Source organism: Equus quagga, chromosome 16 (assembly GCF_021613505.1).
Source record: "Equus quagga isolate Etosha38 chromosome 16, UCLA_HA_Equagga_1.0, whole genome shotgun sequence".
Classification (NCBI taxonomy): domain Eukaryota; kingdom Metazoa; phylum Chordata; class Mammalia; order Perissodactyla; family Equidae; genus Equus; species Equus quagga.
The window spans coordinates 46744190-46767545 of NC_060282.1; the positions used below are offsets into that span (position 1 = coordinate 46744190).

General features: G+C 34.9%; 1 protein-coding gene across 1 annotated transcript; it reads left to right on the forward strand.

The window, feature by feature from the left end:
• Positions 1–813: 813 nt before the first annotated feature.
• CALB1 (calbindin 1) lies at positions 814–20897 on the forward strand. Its single transcript, XM_046642602.1, has 11 exons — positions 814–892; positions 1405–1481; positions 5379–5453; positions 13343–13426; positions 13549–13605; positions 16612–16689; positions 19170–19225; positions 19316–19355; positions 19485–19538; positions 20375–20446; positions 20784–20897. Exons 1-11 carry the CDS (start codon positions 814–816, stop codon positions 20895–20897), a joined length of 786 nt encoding a protein of 261 aa, XP_046498558.1.
• Positions 20898–23356: the final 2459 nt, after the last annotated feature.

Sequence of the window (23356 nt, forward strand, 5' to 3'; positions counted from 1 at the left end):
AGCTGGAAGAAAAAAAAACATAATCTTGCTTTCTCATGTTGCAAGGCTTGTTCAGATAAACCATCTTAAGAAACATTCATATGATGGTTCTCACAAACACAAAATAGAGTAGTTAATATCAGTAGATTCATTGTATACATTAATCAAATTAATACTTGCCAAGCTTGCACCTGACTTTGTTAAAACAAATACTAAAATGTCTTGGAGAAATCACACACACACAACATAAAAGCGTCATTTACGTGATTCTACTCTTCATCGACTTTCCTCTTCCATCTGAAAATCAAAACCTCTCCACTTGTTTTATTTTACTATAATATTCAGGAATGATATTCTCTATGGACTAGGACAATATGGGAGGAAATGAGTCTCTGTTTCCAGCATCCAGTCTCTGAGCTAAGGATCTCTCACCACCTGCTGCTTCTTATGCTCCAAAACTCCTGCTCCAGCTAGCTTTCCTGGGAGGAGAAGAGAAAACTGGAAGGGAGGGGAAGAAGATTAACGTGAGCAAGAGGCGGGAGTGGGGAATGGGAGGCAGGAGGAGGCGTGGCCCGGCTCAGGCAGTCAGGATAAATACTGAGAACTGGATGCGGAGTGAGGAGAGAGAACTCCGGAGGAACGCCTGAGCTGAGCAGCACCGAGGACAGCGCCCGGCAGCGCCCGCGGCTTGGTCTTCCTTGACAGCCCAGAATCTTTCTTACGCAGACATACACACACAGGCACACACACTCCTAGGTTCTCGCTCACTCCACAGTCGCACTGACACACTCACTCACACATACTCACACACGCAGACACACATTCCGCTGTAAAATGGCAGAATCCCACCTGCAATCATCTCTGATCACAGCCTCACAGTTTTTCGAGATCTGGCTTCATTTCGACGCTGACGGTATTATCCTCTCTCTTTTCAACTGTGTGAACACCCTTGCCGGTGCCCTAGCTCACCTTTTCCCTTCCCCTGAGCCTCCTGATCCCATTAACCCTCTTTTCTTTTCTTTATTTCTTCCCCCATCTCCCTAATCTTATCTCTCCGGCTGGCTTTCAAACCATCGACTTGAAAGTTTATGTTTTGTTTCTATGTTATCTCAAAACCTTAAACTCTTTTCTCTCCAAGAATGGTAATAGTAGAAGGGAAGAGTGAGAGATATCAGGGATTGGGGGACACTGCACCCCAAAGTTTCTATGGCTACGCTCAGTATCCCTATCATACTCCTTTGCCCTTTAGTGGGTGTAAAGTGTGATACCCCGAGAGGGGTACACTGCCCTATCCTTTCCGGGCTAAACAACGTGGAGGCAAGAGAGAGCCTCTCGGGTGGCCAGAAAGATAGCTATCCCGAAATTGAACAGGGAAGAAACTCAGAATGAGATGTCTGACACCTGGGTGCCTCTTTGTCTTTGCAGGAAGTGGTTACTTGGAAGGAAAGGAGCTGCAGAACTTGATTCAGGAGCTCCAGCAGGCGCGGAAGAAGGCTGGATTGGTATGTTCAACTTTGCAAAGAAGGAAAAGGACCTTTGACCTTAAAATAAAAATATTCTAGCGTTTTTGTAAAGAGTCAGCGGGATCCAGTGGTTTCCAGGGAATGTAAACATTTATTGAATGAGAAAGTGGAGAAAGAGCGCCTTTCCAAATTGTGTAGGAGAAAACAGAAGGAGAGAGACAGGAAAAGAAAGAGATTCCCTAAAGGGAAAAACCTTGCAATCTGAAATCGGAGCTTTTAAAATATAAATTCTATACTTGTACTTGGTTAAATAGTGCTTAAAAGGAAAGTGTGGGTGCCTGAGATCTTTTAACAGATCACCACCTCTACGATTGAGTTCACTTAGGTAATTTTTAACTTCTCTTTAACTGTGTGAGAAGGAAGGGGGTAGAAATACATTTCTGCCCCTTGGTGGTCAGGAAACAGATCTGCACGTTATGGATCTCTTATTTTACTGCCAATTAGTATTGATGTGATGTTGATGCGGTTGAAGAGATGAGAAAATATCTTGTCTTGACCTTCCTCACGGAGGGAAGGGTAGACAACTTGCAACATAATAGTGAGCAAGAATTTAGTAAGAAAGGTGTTTATTTCTATTGAGAAGTAAAAACCCAAAAGATAGAGATGTAAAAAGTAAAGTAATTTTAAGAATTTCATGTATTTTTAAAAAGCAAAGTGATACTCTGATGGGCAGCAATTAACAGTGTTTTGAAAATAAGCAATATTTCTGATTTAAGCCATTAGTTAATTAAACAAATGACAATTCTTACTAACAATGAATGATGCCCTTTGGGCATAAATTAACCTGTTAAGAAAAGATGTTGTCAGCATAAAAATACACCCAGCTTTAATACATAGATGAGATGATTATATAAAGGAAAATAGGCTAAGAATTTTACTAATCTATTGGGTTTATGTAAGACTGCATTTCAGAAGGCAGTGTTGGATTTAGGCTAGTTAGGTGACAAAGATCTTTGGTATTTTTGACTGCCTTATAAAGAGATTTTACATTACAGATTAAATATCTTTAGAGGAAAATATAGGTGTGTGTGATCCTTTAGCAGATCACCACCTCCAGCACTGATGCATATATCAGTAATATATATATCAAGAATCTATATCAATGCTATATATCTCAAGAATCACATTTTTATTCTGTGTAAGTTAAAAATTGTATCATATACAGTTCTGTACAACATATTCAAAAGAATCTCAAAGGACTCTAAAATGTATTATAATACATTAGAGAACTATCATTACTAAAACTATTGACTAAATTGATTTAAAATCAGATAATGCTCTGGGAATTGTTTTACCCAGATTGAATATTATATAAATCTGAAAGTATAAACAAAATGGAATCAAAAACACAAAATATTTTATAGTCTCTTTCCACATCGTCCTCCTACCTTATACACGTGAATAAATTCATGTAACACTATCATTATAGCTCTATGTATCTTTGACTAATAAAACAAAAACAATTCTCTTCTTCATTCAAAAATAAATATTTAACATATCTGATTGGAAGAATCTTACTTACCATAAAATTTAGAATTCAAACCTTGGAAGATGCTTCCAGCAGCTAAATGATTATATTTTAATTTTTCTAGAAGTAATTTTAATATTGAGATTTATTTTCATCTTAGAAATTCAAATATCTAGAAACTCTGTACATTTTTCAGATTTTTATTTTCCTTTTTCCATTTTAATATTTGTACCTATTTGTAAACAATGACTTCATGTCAAAGTTTTAAAATTTTTAGAGCTTAATTATTTTTTCCTACTCCCTACACCCCAATTTTAGACTATTTGAAGTTCTAATTATTAGATTATGATTCAATAATACCAAACTTGAGCATAGGTACAGGATATCATGTTGCTTAGTACCTCGATAATTGAAGATTTTTCTGGCTTATGCATATAGACTTTGGATAGTTAAAATCTACATCAAGATCTGGATTGAGAGCTTCATGTACTAGACAAATATTTCACTATACTACTGGCCCCATTGTAGTAAACCTACTTTTACATATTTCATCTCTTCTTTTAGAACATAAAAATTGACCTTGTAAACCAGATTTCTCTGCATTTCTGGCCATAGGACAACAGATTTCACTGCATTAATGAAAACATTGTTGGCATGTCATATTAATAATGTGAAATTTCAAAAATTTCACTAATATTAACTATAAGTGAATATAACGTTAATGAAATATAACAACCCAATATATTTTCAGATCTACCATTTTACACTAAAGATGGTATTTAGTCTTTGAATTTGCATTCATTTTTATAAAGCTTAATTTATTGTCATTATTATGTTATTGTTATTCTTATCATTATGTTTTTACACTGTTGAAAACATAGATTTTGACATAATTGTCACCCAAAAAGCTCACAAACCAAATGTTGTCTGCTAGTTAAACTAATGGCATTATATGGTTTTAAGATTTAAAAACAAATGCTTCATTTTTTGTTTATTTTAAGGTATGTGCAAAAAACATAACAACTGACCCTCCCACTATTGTCATGGGGTGGACTCTCATTTTCTTACAATTGCTGCTGTAATAAAACTTAATAAGTGCAAATTGCACTTAACCCACAGTAGAAGAGTTTTATTTTAAAGACTACATTATAATTAAATTGCTTAATTACTATTTTTTACCTCAGTGATACTAAGGATATTTACTTTGGTTCAAAAAGGATTTTGTAACACTAGTGGTAATGATATACAGCCTCTATATAACCCTTAAATTATATTAAGGTAAATACATCTATTCCTAAAGCAAACCGTGTGATAGATAATCCACCATCTTGTTGGTTATGATAAAACTGAGACCTTAATTTACTTTCCCAAGGACATAGACTAGTACATGAGTAAAGATTGACCCAGTTTAAATAGGTTTCAGTTAATGCAGCAGGGCCGTTTTAAATGGACAATGTTGGAGACCCCAGGGTATAAATTCAACTTCCTGAATACTAGTTCTATATTCAGATAACTAGTTTACAGTTCATAGCTCTCTAATCTGTCAGCATGTGAAGAGATTATATTAAAAAAAATAGAACAGATTGAAAAAAATAAAAAATCAAATGAGATGAAAGCATTCACTTTGTCATTCTTAAACATGTCTTATCGTACTAAAATACATGGGGGAGAAACATTATCTTGGAAAAAATGGAAACAGTAAAATAGTGGAAAACTGCTCCCTAAGTTACTCTTGGAGGCAAAGCATACACAACCCGTGGCCTAAAATAAGGTCATCAATATTGTCTGCCTCTAATGAAAGTACAAATTGGTCAAGACATTTTTTTATCTGACACATATTTTTCTGATATTTAATTTTTTAATATTTAACCAATAAACACTACTTCCATGCTAGAAACATTCTTTGTTTACAAAGTGAGTCGCTCTTCAACATTCACATTTTTTGCTTGTCCAAACTAAAAACATATATTATTACTTTCCATGGATAAAACATGTTAGGATAAAGAAAATATTTTGGGACAATTAGTGAAGCAATATAAAAGAATCTTTCCTGAAGCAAGCAATGGGTAAGGTATATTAACAGTGATCATTATATTTGAATTCACTAAAGGTTATGAACTGAATAATTCTGACTATATTTTCCAAGGATAGCATATTCTGAAAACTAATAATAGAAGATAAATCGTAGTGATTGATTCAGAAATGATAATCATAACTCTCATTTGAAGCCAGTAAATACTGTGTGCCAGTTGTGTCTTTGATTTTCATGAGAATACATAGTTTATCACTATCCATAATTCCAAAAGGTTCCAATTCAGGTTTTTCTTTGCAATAAGTTTTTAACACCGTCACGAGCATAATTGAGTTGTTATTTTACAAAATTATTATCTGCTTTTATGTAATTTTAGGAGTTATCACCTGAGATGAAAACTTTTGTGGATCACTATGGGCAGAAAGATGATGGGAAAATAGGAATTGTAGAGGTAAGTAACTTATGCATTTTTCTGATGTAGTTTTAATAAATGATCTTCCTTTTGTAGTGATATCCAACTAGAACATAATATGTCAAGACCTATTCAGAGAGGCTTATTTTGCTTAAGGAAGATGTTATCTTCTGTTCAAAAATATAAATTCAAAACTGTTCAGAAATAAAAGAAACCTAAGAGTCTGCCTAATCTAGAGCCTAAGTTTAATACATTATGATGCTGAGACCTGGAGAAGTGAAATGATTTGCCTTTTGTCATGCAGCTGTTTGCTGGCACAGGTACAGTTAGAGGCTCACGTCCTCAACTTCCGGATGGGTACCCAAGCCATTACACTACCCACAATCACTTCATTAAAATTCCAGCCAAGTACATGGAGTTCATTGGTATTTCTTATCATTTAACAGTATAGACTTTTCTGTTAAAATATAAAATGAAATATTTGCAATCTCTATGATGAAATCATGGCAAAAAGCTGCATCCTCGTTTCTGAAATTCTATTTTAGCTTGGCAGTTGGCTCAAGTAGAAACATAAGAACTCAGCAAAAGTGAGAGAATATTTTATGATGTGTTATAAGTAAAGACTTCTTTTGGGCCTTTAAAAGTTAAAAACTGTAGGTGTCAAGTCTTATCTTTTGACAATGCCTTTTCCTACTGAGAACATTTCTTTTGTCTATGAATGAAGGAAGCAAAAATCTAATTATGCATCAATTCTTTGGGATTCTCATCTTTGTGAAAGAGCTATTGTTTCTCTTACTTCTACTTTTCCAAGCTCTGGTATCTCAACTACTTTCCTTATCTCTGCAACCTATTAGAGAAATTTGGTCCACAGCTTTGTGCAGAAAAATTAATAAGGTTGTATTGTAAAATATGCAAAATCACAAGCATAATTACATTCTTTGTATACAATATTCTGAACGTATTAGATTGTGAAGTATTCTGGCTGTCAACAACATTTAGTCATAATTTAACTTTGACTCAGAGAACTAACCTGGTTTTCAAATAATTGATCTTATACAACACTTGTGATGTCAATGTGAAATAGATTTATTTTTAAATAGCTACTACAAATAGAGTTAAGGAAGAACATACTATTATTATCTTTGTAATTAAAACATTTCCCTGGAGTATTCACTTTCCCCTTTGCCTATGTGTAACTCATTACTATATAAATAGATAAATTAACAGTAATGGGACTTACAGATTGACATAGAGGCCAATTAGTCAAGATATGAAATCATCAAGGATAAAAAAAGTAAATTTTAAATAAACATAAATGAGATAAAGTAAATCTTCTCAAAACCAGTTGGAAAATCTGAAATCAGTGAAATTTTAGATGTGGCTATTTTGGATTTGGCATATTTCATAATTCCAGTAGAAGAAAGACTGTCATCTTATACTTAACATATTTCACCTTGAAGGACTCCGCTGTGCTGAGCTATTTATTTTACTTAATTTCTTCAGCAATCTTAGGTTGAATAGTAGTATGAAAAGTATGAAACTAGTATAAAAAGAGTCCAATCCACATGGGTTTTGCATTTTTAAAAAGACAGAATGGATGAATCTGTTTTGGATCTCGGTTTTACTATATATGATAGCATCTAATCATTTATGAATTATAATTTGAGGTCATATTTGAATGAAAGGCTAAGGGTCACTAGCAGACGCATTGTCCTGGAGGTTTCATGAAAGAAATTTTCCCAAAACTTTGAGATAAGAAACTGTTATAGGAAAGAAAGGTTTTCTGTGTGAGAAAAGATAGGTAACAGAAGAGGATGAAGAAGTTAATGGAGGCTGAAATGAAGAATTGAGGAACTTTTATAGCAATAACAATAAGAAAAACAATTTACATTAGTACGACATTACATAATTTATGAAGTGTTTTCAAATACATTCTCTCATTTGATCGTCATAACAAAATAAAATGTTTAAATATAAAATGAAGATCTGTTTTTATAGTCGCAGAACCTGAGGCTTCAATAGAATTTGCCTAAAGTCAAAGAAAAAATAAGAAATGAATGGTGGAACAGCCAGAACCCACCCATGTTCCTTTAAACTACTCTGCCTTTTTTTAAAAATAATAATCTGTACATTTTCTGCATTAAAAAAATATATTTTGACATTTCAGTTGGCTGATTACTTATGGCAAGGCTGTATGTTTAGCCTGGTTGAACAGGTATGTGCAAAGTATAGAGATGTTATAGAAATTGAAAGCTACAGATTACATGTAGAAAATAGGCAAAGGAGGAGTGGGGAGTCCCTGAATTTATAAGGTACTCTCTAGTGTCACTAGAAGTTATATAAATGAAGTTCATCCTTTCTGTTTTCCAATTTGATACATAATATCACTTGCAAAGAAATCCTGTATGTAACATGGGACACAAATACACAAATCCCAGACAGCTATGAAGGAATGGAAAAATCCCATGCCTTCCAAAATTTGTACTTATCTACCTCCTCACATCAAGTACACCCTAACTTTGGTGTTCATAGAAAAAACAGGTTGGATTTTCCTATATGTCTTTCCCACTTAATAGGTGTACTCATAGGCCCATCAAAATCTAATCAGAGTAAACCAAATGATATTCATGCAGTAGGCTGGTTTCCTGGTGAAAACAGGCCAAATTGATTTTACTCTAATTGAAACATGTTGTTCCAAAGATCAAAAAATACAGTGGTTGATTTTCAAAGTTCTATCCTGATGAAGTTGACTGAAACTTTCCAACAACATGCCTTTGCTACTAGAAACATAAAAAGAGGGATAATGTACAGATGTGCTTTCTTCTGAACTTTTTAATTTCATGTCTTTAAATAGATTTTAAAATTCACACAAATACAATTCAGTAATAAAAAGATTGTTAATATGGACTCAAATCAGGAGCACTGAAATTCTGAGATAATTTAACACATACCCTGACAGTCAAAAAATGTTCTAAATGTAGTCAGACTAATAGCTCTATTGCAGCGAAAGCAGATTAAAATCGTTAAAGAGGAAGATTGAATGATTTAGCAGATAATAGAAGTTTCTTCTCTGATGCTCACATTAAGTATAGATATTTCCCTTAGCTGGATGTCAAATCTGTAAGCTTTTCACCTGATCCCTTGGGCAATGTGTGGGAACCTACCATCCTCTCCAGTCTTGTGTCTATTTGTTCAGGTCAGTACATCCACTAAAAAACTAGATCTAATTTTAATCCTACTACTACAGGCACTTCTCTAGACTTCCCTCTTTCCTTCCATGTGGGATATGAGCATGTGAATTTAGCCATAGTGAATGTAATTTTTCACGGTAGAGTACTCCATCACTTCAGAACTTGGGGAAATAAGGGACAATGAAATCTGATTTTAAACTGTGCGGTGGATAATTTTTTTAAATAATTTATTAGAAAAACTTTTTTGATTGAAGATTTTAATGGAGGGTGATGAAGGTAAGGGACCAGGGCCTCAAAATCAAGAAAATCAGACTGTCTGATTTCAAATCTAGCTCAAACTATAAGCTATGTGATAGCAGCCCACTTATCTTCTCTGATCCTCTGTTTCCCTGGCTGTGAACAGTGGTGATATATAAGTATCAACATCAAACGTAATAATACATCTCAAACAAATAGATCAACCCTTACACACTGTAAATAAATATATTTGCTATTATTATTAGAAATAAAAATAACTCTTCAGAAAATCTACCTCATTCTTCTGAATGCCAAGCTTTTTTCCCACTTCTTATACATTTTGTCAAATTCAAATTATTAAATTCAACTAGCCTTATATGTTTGTGAGAAGATTATTTGCCTTCCAAATTTCCTGTACTCACTTCTCATTGACTAGGAAAAGTATTTCCCTGGTTCCCAAATGAAAAACGTGAATGCTTTGCTAATATGTGATGAAAGACGTTAACATGCACCATGATTGTCTTAAGTGAGGAATTATACCCCATGTTCGCTTTGAAGTATCTAGCTCCATCATTTATGTTTCTAGTAAAGTTGTCCTTCATGTGTGCTCTCCTTGCACCTAGTACTTAGCTTTACCACTCTATCTCCTGCTTTGAAATTGTCAGGAAAACAAAGTCAAAATTATCTGCATCCCTGTAAGGTTCTTAATATTAGTGACTATGAATTCCCTACAGTGCATGTTCAGTTCTGAATCACAGCCATGTGAGCCATAGCATGGGATCTCAACCTACTCCAAAACTTAAAGCAAGGGCTCCATATTATGCCTAGAAATAGAAGAGAAATGTATAAGACTCTTGTCATGGATTGAGTTCTGTAGGAAGCAGATCTGAGTTGAAGATTAGCAATGAGAAGGTTTATTAAGAAGTGCTTTAGGGATGAATACCTATCAAAGGGAAATGAAAAGAACAAGACTGTGCAGAGGGAGATGATGGGCTATGATACCGTCTCAACAGAGGCTTCTGCTGACCCTACAGTGAGCTCTGAAGCTGGGACAACCCTCCAGAGATGTCCTAAGTTTTGAGTGAAAGGGCTGGGCCTTTATATCTCTATGTGGATCAGTCATAACATGCAGCTTCCTTGGGAACACGGCTCTCTTCAGCCCAGGTAATCTCCCAAAGGGGCTTGACAGCTAATGCCACAGCAACACTCACAGCACCTGAAGGGAGCTCTGGGTGGAATATCACAATATCACCCCAACTCCTATCCACAGCACAGTAATAAGTTATTTGAATGATCTCCAAAGGAATTTTATTTTCTTATTTGCAGTGTATGAGGACCCTAGACAGATAGTCAATTGCCTTCATTCAATGGTTCGGTAAAATATTTACTGATATTTTTGCAGGTGCTGGGCAAAGAAACAGTAAATAAGACACTGACCCTATACTCAAGATGTATGGAGACTAGGACAGGAGACAGGCAAACAGGAAGAAATTTTAGCTTCCCCACTCTCCATGACAGGCAACCAGTTCTCATAAATGAAGCTCTGAGGGATTCTCATTGTGGCCACAGCTATCAGTCTTCCACTCATTCCCTTGATATTCTTCACTCTCTTCTCCAATATATAACAAAGTTTTGGGAGTTCATAAAAGAGCAGGCAGGCAGCCCCAGAACTAAGCAATCACCAATAATCCTGGAGCAGGCAGGATCGGATACTTCTATGGACAGCAGTGACTTAGCCAATCCGAGAACAAAGCAGCCCTACTTAACACCTTCTATATAATACCTCTGGCACTTTGTCGACATGGTCTTAGATGCTACAGCTGGAGAGTTACTGTGCCCAGCTCTGAAATTTGAATATTGATTCACAATGCATTGACAGAAAGATGAACAGAAAACACAGGACCACCACATTGTGAAACACACCTTAAAAAAGATGATTTCTGGGGCCGGCTGGGTGGCACAGCGGTTAAGTTTGCACGTTCTGCTTCTCAGCAGCCCGAGCCGGTTGGGATCCCGGGTGCGGATATGAGACCGCTTGGCAAAAGCCATGCTGTGGTAGGCATCCCACATATAAACTAGAGGAAGATGGGCATGGATGTTAGTTCAGCGCCAGTCTTCCTCAGCAAAAGGAGGAGGATTGGCAGCAGTTAGCTCAAGGCTAATCTTCCTCAAAAAAAAAAAAAAGATGATTTCTTTGTGTTCACTATAACCACATCCTATCCACGCACATCCATTGCTTCCTTTTTAATGGCTGGTTTGTCTTATTATAATCTTTTACATGTTTAAGACTCATTTCTAATGTCTGCAAAAGAGGATGGTGCTGTATTCAGTTTGACATTAACAGTTTAGTGAAATTAAAAAAGATTGAATATATTGCATGTAGATATAATCTGTACTTTTTTAAATAATTAAACCAAGTAAGACCAAAATGACATGGGCGAAAAAATATACATTTACACTAGGCATGAAGAGCAATTTTACCATCTCTATATGTGACATTCTAGAGAACTCTGAACTTTCTGTAAGTTATATGAGCTTTAATTTTTGAAACAAAAATGGATAAAATTTCCATAATTTTACATTTGATCATTGCTTATAGCTCATTCTTTTATTTTTTTCTGTTTTTCATGTATTTGCTGGATTTTGAGAAGTATAATTCTTTTAAGAAGAATGATTATTTTGTTCAAAACAATACACAATAATTATTAAAATTCGAGCAATATATGAAGTTGGAATGAAGATAGTAAAAAAATATATTATAAATCATGTTAAGTAGGTATTTCTAATGAAGTAAAATTATCAACCAATCCACCAAGCATTTATGTCAGGCGCATAACAAACTAAGTGCCATACTGGGCATTCAGGGAATGCAGACAAAGAATAGTCTCTGCCCTCCTGAAGTGGATGGTCTGGGGGGGGTCCACCAAAAAGTTACAAAGTATCTGACAAGTTACATACCAATAAATACAGGAAAAGTTGGCATTGGCTACATTCTGTCTCCTAAATGAATGCTTATGTTAATGCACAACCACACTAGTGACCTTTGTTTCAAAATAAACAAGAAAATGTTTTCTGACTGAGTCATACTAAACATCCTAATAAGATGTTCGGCCCTGTCCCTTAGTTTTACCCCCATGTGTAGTGCCTACAAACTGAATGGTTTTAATTTGAGACATTATTTGAAAGAACTAAAAACAAGATAAGTTAAAGGACATATTATGCAGGCATAAACAAGCTGAAATTACTTGCCTATAATGTGGAATGATATATTTTATATTACATTTTTAATTTTTTAATGGACTTAAAAGGATGAAATTTAAAAAAAAAAATAGGGAGAGACTTTCCTATAGTTTGGTAGAACTTTTGGAACTTACGCTGACATTAAGGTTGATCTAGATCACAGGTTCTTGGTCTCAAATCCAGGGATAAGGGTCTATGCCTGCACTTCAAGGGATTCATAAACTTATGGAAATTAGATGAAATGTAGTATGTGTAGGTTCATTCTTTAATGGTGAAGATGTAGTGATTCTAACAGATTCTCAAAGTCATTTTGCACCCAATACATTTAAGAGACATTGGTTTCTATTTCAACTCCTCATTTCAGTAAGTTCCAGAAATGGCCGAGGGAGTTCTGGGGACCACAGCTAATTAGTAGCTGAGCCAGGAATAGAACCCACGCCTGCAGTGGGGCCATCAATCCAGCTCCCTCCCTCCCTGCACACAATAGATAGATTATATTCATCTTAAAATGGCATCTGGAGCCCTTTTTCCTCCAAAAAAAAAAAAAAGAAGAAGAAGAATTGAAGCTACAAAATGAGATCTAAGGAGAATTGTCACAGGGTCATGAAAAGGAGATCATAAAATAAACCCAAGTCTTGGATTCAAGCAGTGGACATTCTTTTAGCAGAAACCATCAACTTGAGAACTGATTTTCCCTATTACTATTCAGTTTCCACTGTTCATCATGAATTGTCTTTTACCCCTCTCTTTCCACTACCTTACAATTGCCTTCAGTTATCTTCCCTTGCATGTCTTAGTAGGATTTCTCCTCAGACTTGGGAATGCAAGTTTTCCCTTCCTTTCTTTCCCCTACATTCATATTTCTCATAGTTTCTTTCCTTCTACACGAAATGTATGCCATTCTATGCATCCTGAGAGAAGCAAGACTCCTCTGTGGCACAGAACAGATGACAAGTCAAGATGCCAAGATGAATCTGCTTCTATGTCCAGCAGATGAGACATGGTGAAACCAGTCCTGCCTGAGCCTCCTATGCATGCATGCTGCAACCATCTCCCTGACCAGAGAACCACTTGCTCAAGAGCTCCCAAGCATTGGAAAACATGATGGCACTTTGTAGGAACAATTCTAATGTTTTTCTCCCTCCCAGTTTTCTAGGCAATAAAACAACTTCTAATGAATGAGTTCAAGAAAAACTAAGCAGGAAGTAATGCCAGAGGTAATGTTGTAATGCTCCTTACAACATTTTTAATCTTTTCCAGCTGGCTCATGTATTACCCACAGAAGAGAACTTCCTGCTGCTCTTCCGATGCCAGCAGCTGAAGTCTTGTGAGGAATTCATGAAGGTATAAGAAAGCTCTGTCACTGAATGACATGAGTAACATCTTCAGAAAGCTGATTATAAGTAGGAAAATTATTGGCTTTTTTTTAAATGTGTTTGGTTTTCCTTATCCAAAATTACTTACAGACATGGAGAAAATATGATACTGATCACAGTGGCTTCATCGAAACTGAAGAGCTTAAGGTAAGCAGATAAAAACTTGTGGCACATTTTCACCCACTCTTCCACATTGTTAAATGAAGTACCAGATCAAAAAACAGACTTCAAGTACTTCTTGAAATTCTGTTCAGCAATGCAAGAAATTAGCATTTTGTGTGGTATGCACAAATTGTTATATAAAGTGGGTAGACAGATAGAGAGATAGATAGATAGAGATAGATGATAGTTTATAATGATATCCTAAGCCAAATAAGCCACTCCATTTCATTGAAATTTGACATTTTATTTTATAAATTAAACAACTATATAAATAGATTTGTCTTTCAAGAGAAAGACAAAGAAATAATTATCGGACACCTACTATATGCCAGGTACTTTACACATATTATCTTCTTTAATCTTAGTGTGAGTTCTATGAGATTAGTATTATCCCCCACTATGGAAAAAGGTTAAGAGAAATTAAGTGAAGGTCACACAGAAGTAAGACGGAGGGTTGCAATGTTTAAACCCAGATTCATCTGCCTCTAAGGCCCCTACACATTCCACACAAGCTGCTGCCTCTCAACAATAACAAAAAAACCAACAAAGTCCTAACAAAATCAAACTTCTGAAAAACCACAACTTTGAAAATGAATTTATCAATTCATATCCCACAGATATACAGAGGAGCTGGTGGGGGAGATGGAGGATGTACTAAAGAAAAAGGCAAAGAGACCTGAAATCAAGTCTTACCTCTGGACAAATCTCTATATAGCTGTCTGATTTTTTTAATCTTTTAAATGAAAGTAATACTGCCTTCCTCTCAGATTTATTATGAAGCTCAAGTAAGATGTTGCACATGAAAGATTTTGTGAAATACAAGGCAAAATAAATTATATACTATTCATGAACTCAATTTACCAGCCTTTCAGAAATGTGGAAGCATCTTTTTCTCATTTCCTTAAATCAACCCAAAGCCTTCTCAGTCTGGAAGACCCCATTTTCTCTATCTTCAGGATATAGCATTACTACTAGGCAAGCAAATTAATATTTATTGAGCAGCTACTATGTGGCAGGCACTGTACTAAGTGCTTGAAATGTATTTTAACATTTAATCCTCACAGAAAACTTGCAAGGCAAGTATTATCATTCCCATTATACAAATAGAGAAACTGAAGTTCAGAGCGATAGATAATTTTTCAAGGCTATACAGCTGCCTAGGGAAAGAACCTAGATTTGGACTTAGATTATCTGATAATGCTAATAATGGGTTTTTTTCCCCCACAACACCACATATTTTTAAGCCTCAGTCATCAAGAGCCACCTCTTTTGCTGTTATGTAAGGAGAAATGAATATTAAACATGGGTTCCTAGTCATGTTTCAACATAGTTTGAGTCTCACACAGTTTTAGAGATGGAACTGGGACATTTGTACCATTGCAAAATTACTGAAACATATTCAACTGCAGCCTCTTGGAAATGTAAACATTTTTAATGTAAAGTCGCTGAAAACAATGGCTTTCACAAACTTGCAGCTTAGTAACCTAGAGACATAAGTTGACAGTTAAGCTATTGTGTTTTTATTCTATTGGACCAAAAAAATTCTTTTAAAAGTCATTTCTAGTTAATAATGAAAAGCTTAGCTCATTTCCAATACTGACCTTCTTTGTTCTAAGCTTTATTCTCAGAAAGAGATTCTAAATAGAAGTCTTCCTCATTGGGGAATTTTGAAGATAAGTTGGCATTCTTTTTTGATGGATCTTTCAAGAAAGCTAATTTTAAGATCCATAATAGAGTAAAACATCGCTTGCTCTCAGACATGACTTTGAATCTCAGCGTCCCGAGGTTTCTCCCAGGCTATTTTTGTGACTACCATTTTAGTCTCTGATGAGGATTTTTAACCCAATTAATCTCTGACAAAAGCCTCATAAGGCTCAAAAATAAAATTCACTCCCAACAGATAACTTCGAATTTTCCATGCTTCATTTTGGATTTGAAGTAGAATGTTTGAAGTGAAAATAAATTCATCAAACCAAGAAGAAAGGTCGCTTTCCATGAAAAGAACCAGCCCAGCAGAACCAATCCATTGAGAGGGGGATACACTGCTGCAGAACCAAAGAAACCCAGTCCTTGAACAATGTCTGAGCACAGCATCTGCTCAGTTTTCCGTAATTATATTAATTCATTTTCTGAGAAAATAAAGGAATTGCAAATGAACAGTACTAGACAAAATGAAAGAGATTATATGCTTAAGCACTTACACTGTCATTTATATTGCAAGCTTTTGTAAAGCTTTTATTTCTCCGTTAAAAAAAATTAAACTTACTCTTTAACTCCAATTGTCAAATTAATAATCATCTTTTTTCATCCTTCCCACATTAATCTCTATTTTAATATGATTCACAGATCTTTCAAAGATTAGATAACATCATCTATGGCCAACTGTTTTAGTTTGAACAGGCAGCTGAAGCATTCTAACCAAGGTGCTTTGACTGCGTCCAGCCTGTAAGCTAACCAGATGGCCCTCTTGTGAGACAAGCTTCATACTGGCTATAAACTGATGTGGAAATACAGTTGTGAGAGCAGAAAATGCACTTGAAATGAGAGGTAGATCTCCATCTGGTTTACTGATCATTTTTCATCACATATCATGAAGATATAGCGAGGGGCCCTTGTGTTTCTTGCAGAAGAGTTACGTCAGTATTTGTGAAGATATCGTCACGTAGAAATGTGTCCACTGGGCTGGCTGGTTTTACAAGTTTTTACTTAGATTTCTACACAGTGCACCATCCAGATACTCCTTTAATTGAAATCATAAAAGCACAGTGTAGCCCAGACTACAACAGATGATGCTGTCAAAGGCAGCTTCATTGCTGGAATGCCAAGAGAACTACATGGTTTAGTTTCCCTCTAAGCTCCTCTCCTCACCATGTTCTACCTTCAAAACAAAACTTCTTTGCATTCCCGGAATATTATGTTTCAAGGCATGTTGAAATGGAAGCAGACTGTATGTTATTGACAAAATTTATCTGAGTGTTCTTTGATTACCAGAACTTTCTAAAGGACCTGCTGGAAAAAGCAAACAAGACGGTTGATGATACAAAACTAGCTGAGTATACAGACCTAATGGTAAGACTGATCTTGACAAGATTATAGCCCAAGGCCTATGAAATATTACTGTGTTCTTGCTAATTTCCAATGCTACACAGGATGAAATAAATAAACCATGGTGTGGACATCACAGCACATAGGTATCTTTTCACTTGAAAAGTGGAATACTTAAGGATGCTTACACCTTGTAAGGCTGAGTGCTGCAGGCATTGGCTTTAAGGCTCAGCGTATGAGTACTTCCTTTCTTGTGGAGCTAGGTAATTTTTATTTGTCAAAAGATCACTTATTTTTCTTATAAAACCAGTATAATTACATCATTAAACTATACAACTTATACATATGTAAGTTACATTATAGATATATAAATTATATCACTAAAATTCATTTATTATAGAGGTTTTGAATCAACTTTTATCATGACTTAGGAAATCATAGATTTTGTTAGAATTTAAAGAGAACTTCTAGCTACCTTATTCATTGAGTGACTAAAAATGGGTATTTCCTCCTTCTTTCTTTTGATTCTGTTATTTTGGAATATTGCCTTAGTGCTTTGGGTGAGGAAATACAAATATAGCCTGAGCCTGATGCTATGGGAAATAACCAAGATCTATCGTAGAATATTGATAATAGAGCCAAAGAAATTGCTTTATGCATAAGTACTTCATGTTTCAGGAATTAATGAACAAGTAAATTTATGAAGTTCTAGATAGAATAATACAATGCCTATGAAGTTAATTAATTTCAAGTGGGTAAAATTTGCTAATTTTGACTCATTACAGCATTAGAACTATGAGGGAAAAGTCTTTGCCAAACTGATTAAGCCACAGGCCAATATTTTAGCAACATTATTTAGTTGTTTAATTTTTGAAATTCAGATGAAGCTTTAAAGTATTCAGATCAGCATATATATTTTTGTATGCTTTAAGTACTGTAAAGGTACAGTGAATTCTTACCTCATGGATTTAAATAAATAATCCATAAAACATAGGTCCATCTTAAAAAAATTATTAGATAAAAGAGTTAGACTTTTTAGTTACCCTAAGAAATAATCTTATAAAGAGTTTGATTATATTTAATGTAACTGAGGTTTACTTTCAGCCTGTCAGCCTACTTTTATGTGGGAAATAAAAACACTAGAACTTAACTATTGCCCTATTCACTATACAGTGGTATTTATTATAAAGTGGGACTAATCTTTACTTTTGAAACAATCAAAAAAATTTTTCATTGTTAAGAAAGTGTCCTCTTTAATTCCTCATTACATTTTCACTTATCATAGGATTAGCCTAAAAATGTGTCACAGTGGGTAGATCTAAGCTCTGAATAACTTTTGGGAAGCAGACAATAACCTACATTTAGCAATTTTCTGTTTTGTGCCAATCTTAAGGGATGTCTATTTAAAGTAAAGACTCCTTTCCAGGTAGAAATTTGAAGCAGCCTTTTTAAAATCACTCAGATGGGAGTTTTCCGCCTGTTGGATTGGCCTGGCCTGTCTGACTAAATGTCATGAACCAGTTCAAATCCAGGAAGCAAATTAATCAAGAACTAATTAAAATTTAAATATATATGTGGGGAAATATTTCCCTATGGGCACTAAACTGTGTGATCTGATGTCCAGCATCTTGGTAGACAGTGTGCCAATATTAGACTTATGGCTAATGAATTACAAAATGTTGTGTCATTATCAGACCCTGAAAAAATCTGCCTCCTACAAAGGATTCCTAGAACATCTCAAACCGTAGAATACCCTCCCTTTTCTCACTACAGAGACCTCACTAAACCTATATCCATATCACCCTGATCACATTCCTTTCTTTAAAAACAAAAATAATGCTACTTTTTCACATATTTAGTATACATATTTGGTATATTTCATATATAGCTGCTACTTTCTCAAAACGTGAATGCTTCCTGGTTACAGGTATGAGTGTGTTTATATCTGGGTGTGTCTTGGGGCATGATGTGTATGTAAGAGCAATGGGGAGGTAGGGAGCTTTACTATCTAGTATCCAAGGGAAAATAAAACAGTTGAAAATTACTCAAAAATCCTATTCTCTAAGTATTTTTTCATATTATCTGCCTATTGCTTCTGTCTGTACTCTTTTATGCTCTAAAAATGGGAAACAAATTAAATATTTATTTTCATACCATTGTTTGGAGAGTTTCAGGATGTGCTATATACTACCAGACATCATCTCTTCCACATCTTGGTACACATATATAAACATATTTGCAAGAAAAATAAATGACAGTATTCCAGAAGTCTAGCTAAGATAAATATTCCTCTGTTTGACTATTCTATATTGTTCTGACAAACTTTGTCAATTGACACAAGTCATAGAATTGAAAATTTTCACTGAAAGTTTAATAGCTAGTTTCTAGAATTCTGCTGTCTATATAAGTAATTGATAATTCAAACTGCTTTATTTCAAATTTTCTTCTCCTTCATGCAATAAGTCATCCTTCGATGGCAACAGTAATGACATTCTGTCTTTCAGCTGAAACTATTTGATTCAAACAATGATGGGAAGCTGGAATTAACTGAGATGGCCAGGTGAGTTTAGGAACTATGTAAATATTATTATAGTAAGCTGATCCTTGTCAAGAAATCTAATCTATTAATATAATGTTTCTCTCTCACAAGGTTACTACCAGTGCAGGAGAATTTTCTTCTTAAATTTCAGGTATATCTCTTTTTCTCCGCCATAAATAATATTTTCCTTGAAAAGTCAGAATGTGGGAAATTTGCTGATAGAAATACAATGAAATATAATAGTAGCATTCTAACCTTTGCTCTCTTCTCTATCATCTAGGGAGTCAAAATGTGTGGGAAAGAGTTCAATAAAGCTTTTGAGTTATATGATCAGGTAAAAGTTCATTCTTACCTATAATTCGATTCTTTAGAAGAATTTGGAAAATGCTCACAAAGGGGAAAAACCCTCGAACTCAAGCTTCATATTAAAAGAAACATGAGCTATTAAAATTACTAAGCCAATTCATTCTTATCATAGGCAATGTATTATGGTTTGTCCCAAATTAGGCAAATCTTGATTCAAATCCCATGCTACAGTTTTATCTGCTGTGAGGCTTTAAATAGATACCAATTTCCTCTGAACTCCAATTTCCTCATTTAAGAGGAATAAGAGATAATAATACCCACTTTGCAGGGTGGAACGAAAATAACCAGCAGAATCCCCCCATGCAGTAGATGATAACATCAATGTGTGTGAGGAAAGGTGGTTTGTGATGTCACTAGTTAACATTCTTCATATCTTGTAATTTCTGTACTCCTTGACCAGATCAGTCCTTGTGGGTTCTAGGACAGCTCTGCCACCACCTAGTGTGACATCAGGGCAGTCACATAGCTTCCCCAGGCCTCAGTGCCCTCACTCATATGAACATATTTGTGACTACTTACTTAGTTCAACAAGAGGTGATATTATTAACATAAAGTGAAATATTAAATGTGAAAGTGACAAGTTCAAAGTATTTTACAAATGTAGGGTGTTGAGTGAGAGGCAATTCATACCTATTTTGGAACTTCAGAGCAGTTAAAATTTTTAGGGTCTGACATAAGAGGTTAGAATATCTGCCAAGTATGCAGTAGGGACATTTCTGAGGATTCCAACTATTTCCATTTTACTACATTCCCCATTATTGTGGATGGAGTTAGTTGTATACTATTTCATTTCTCCTCCCTCAGGATGGCAATGGGTACATAGATGAAAATGAACTGGATGCTTTGCTGAAGGATCTGTGTGAGAAGAATAAACAGGTAATTTAGTTACCATTCCATTTACTTCTTAAGTAGACTTTATGGATCCATCCAGAAGCAACCTCACATCCGTTTTTGGAAATCTACTTTAAAAATATATAGAGGATCAGAAGTAGATTTCAGTTCTTAACCTGATTTGGTACTGGACTAAATCTGTATAACTGTGATAAACAGATTTTAAAAACGACCTTGTGATTATTGACATCTGTATAAGAATTTAATCCAGATCTTTTTAGGGATTGATGAAGCAGTTTTCATCTTACATTTTTATCACTTGACAGTGGTTAATTAATTTCCATATTTAACTGAATTACAATGCCGTCTATGTTCTATACAGGATCTGGATATTAATAATATTCCAACATACAAGAAAAGCATAATGGCTTTATCGGATGGAGGGAAGCTGTACCGAACGGATCTTGCTCTTATTCTCTGTGCTGGGGACAATTAGAGTTGCTGATCACAAGACCACTTACTAGCGATACACTGTATCTAAAAAATAACTGTGCACTATAAGGGAGTAGGCTGTTTTTTCTTTTATATCTGTAAATTTAACTGCATATAGATAATTGTCCAGGATATGTGGCACATTCTTTTCAGCTTGTTTCTATACTGTTTGTAATATACAGTTTTTGTAACCATACAACTGAAAAGGATAACGTCTGTGCTTAGGCCAGACAATACACTCAATTAAAAAAAAATAATAACCTAACATATTCTTGTTATCATAAATTTGGTTGGACAAGATTTCCCTAAAAATTCTACCAGGATTAGTCTCTAAAATTCTAGTTTCTGATGTGTAAATGCATATTTGTCACTGAATAGGAGATAGTAGTTCTAAGTTGTACTTCCAACTTTTAGGAGGAATGTACTTTTGCATCTAAAATACCAAAATATCAATCAATAGTTAATTGTGGCTCTATGAAGTTAACAGTCTCACTACACAAGATTTAGTTTATTAATCAGCAACACATCTATGCTTGAATCCATACCAATTGCTCGGTTCAAGTTGATTTGATGACCAGGAAAGGCAGCACATCTGTCTGATTCTATGTTGGTATTTCCAACAAGTCTACTATTAGAGTATGACCTTAACCCATTTTATAAATTGCTTTCACGTGTTGCAGATTATATTCTAGTAAACTGCTGTTTTTATGTCATATTCTGTATAATCTCTGATTAAATTATGTATACCCGGTATCCTGGTGTCCAGTTTGCATACTTCTTGGATTTTCTTTCTATGTAGAACTGCTCATTTCCACCAAGGGTATCTGCTGCCTCTTAAAATATTTTTTTCTAGCTATAACAATTCTATTTTTTACTGCATAATTGAATTCTAATGTAAAAGTCATAGCAACCTGATTGTTGAATGTTGTATCATCGATAATTTTGTGTATTCTGTGAATTCTATATTTCACATTGAGATCAGCATTAAGAATAGTTCTATTTCTATCTGCAAATAGTTTCAAATGAGTTAAAAATAATATCTGAACAGAAATGCTAATGTAATCACTTATCTTATTTAGCAAGGGAGATTCTAAAATATTCATTTGACCCATATCCAAGTAATAGTTTCATATATTTGTAGCTAGAATATTCTATATTGGTTACAGTTGACATGCAATGGTTGGTGATTTCTGATTTTTTGACTGTGAAGCAGGGAGCTATGAGAGATGTGTCTGTGTGAAATTTATAAAATTACTGCCAAAGAGTTAATAGTTCTGGGTCAGTTTGAATGTCCCCATTCTATAAATTCAGCACTGGTTTTCTCAAGTCATAGAAATAACAATAAAAAAAGTGAAGTATCTCTTTCTCCCAAGAATGAACAGAAAAGAGATCTGCCAAAAAATAAAATTTATCAAGTGATTGATGTGAGTGATAGAGTGGCTTTGCTTCTAGTGTGTAAATGGAAGCACTGACTTTAGGCTGAATTTAACTGCTAAGACTAAATAAAGAGGAAAACAACTCTAATCTCTGGTATTTTTGTTTCTTCCTCAAACAGTTAGTGAACATGTAACCCATGATCAGTCCAAATGGGAACGTAGGATGCTGCAATTATTATGGCCTAAGAAACTTAAATAAAGGTAAACCTGCCTGACTCAGTGAATTATTAGATGCCTCACTGAAGTAAGAGGTACCTCTGACATTAAGATTTACAAACAAATCTCCAAAAATCCAAATGTTTAGTTTTTCACCCAATTGGCATAATCAAATATTTCATGAAAGATCTTCTCCAAAGGAATAGGAGAAATATACAGAATTTCCCTATATTTCATCTGTAGGAAAATAGCTGCTTATTACAAAGTATACACCAAAACTAGGTTTGGCACTATTACAATAACGGCATGGAAAAAGAGAGAACAACAACAATTCTGATAGGAGTAGATCTGAGGGGACTTCCCAGGATGCTAATAGTAATAACGGTCACAAATCCAGCACCTGGCCTGTCATGGTGGACTTTAATTCCTGAGCACTATCAGGGAAAGAAATTCTTATAACTGTCACACTTACATATAAGTGAGAGGCCAGCCTCCTGGAGTAGAGAACAGAGTGAAGAGTAGAAAATAAATCTGAAAAGGTAAATGTAAGATAGTTTATACATCTACTTCATATCACAAACAAAATTCATTCCAGGTATACTGTCAATCTAAATGTGAAAGATGTGCAGATAACGTAAGAGACTATTTTCAATACCTCATTCGTGGAAAGATTTCTTAACGGCCAATTATTGAAAAAACAGATTGAAAAGTTGTACTCTATTAAAATTAAGAATCTGTTCCCCAAAAGACTATTAAGAGAGTGAAAAATCAAATGTGAGTGTGTGGGAAGATATTTGTGTTGGCCTCCAAACTCAGGAGTTCTGCAGGTGAAATTTGAAACTGGCCCCCACACACAGAGGGCACGGAGAAA

Bases quoted from the DNA above. Each gene is read 5' to 3' on its own strand.
- CALB1 (XM_046642602.1), top strand. From the start codon at position 814: ATGGCAGAATCCCACCTGCAATCATCTCTGATCACAGCCTCACAGTTT. The intron at 5,454-13,342 runs GTAAGTAACTTA...AATCTTTTCCAG, and splicing joins GGAAAATAGGAATTGTAGAG to CTGGCTCATGTATTACCCAC. The intron at 19,356-19,484 runs GTATATCTCTTT...TCTATCATCTAG, and splicing joins ATTTTCTTCTTAAATTTCAG to GGAGTCAAAATGTGTGGGAA.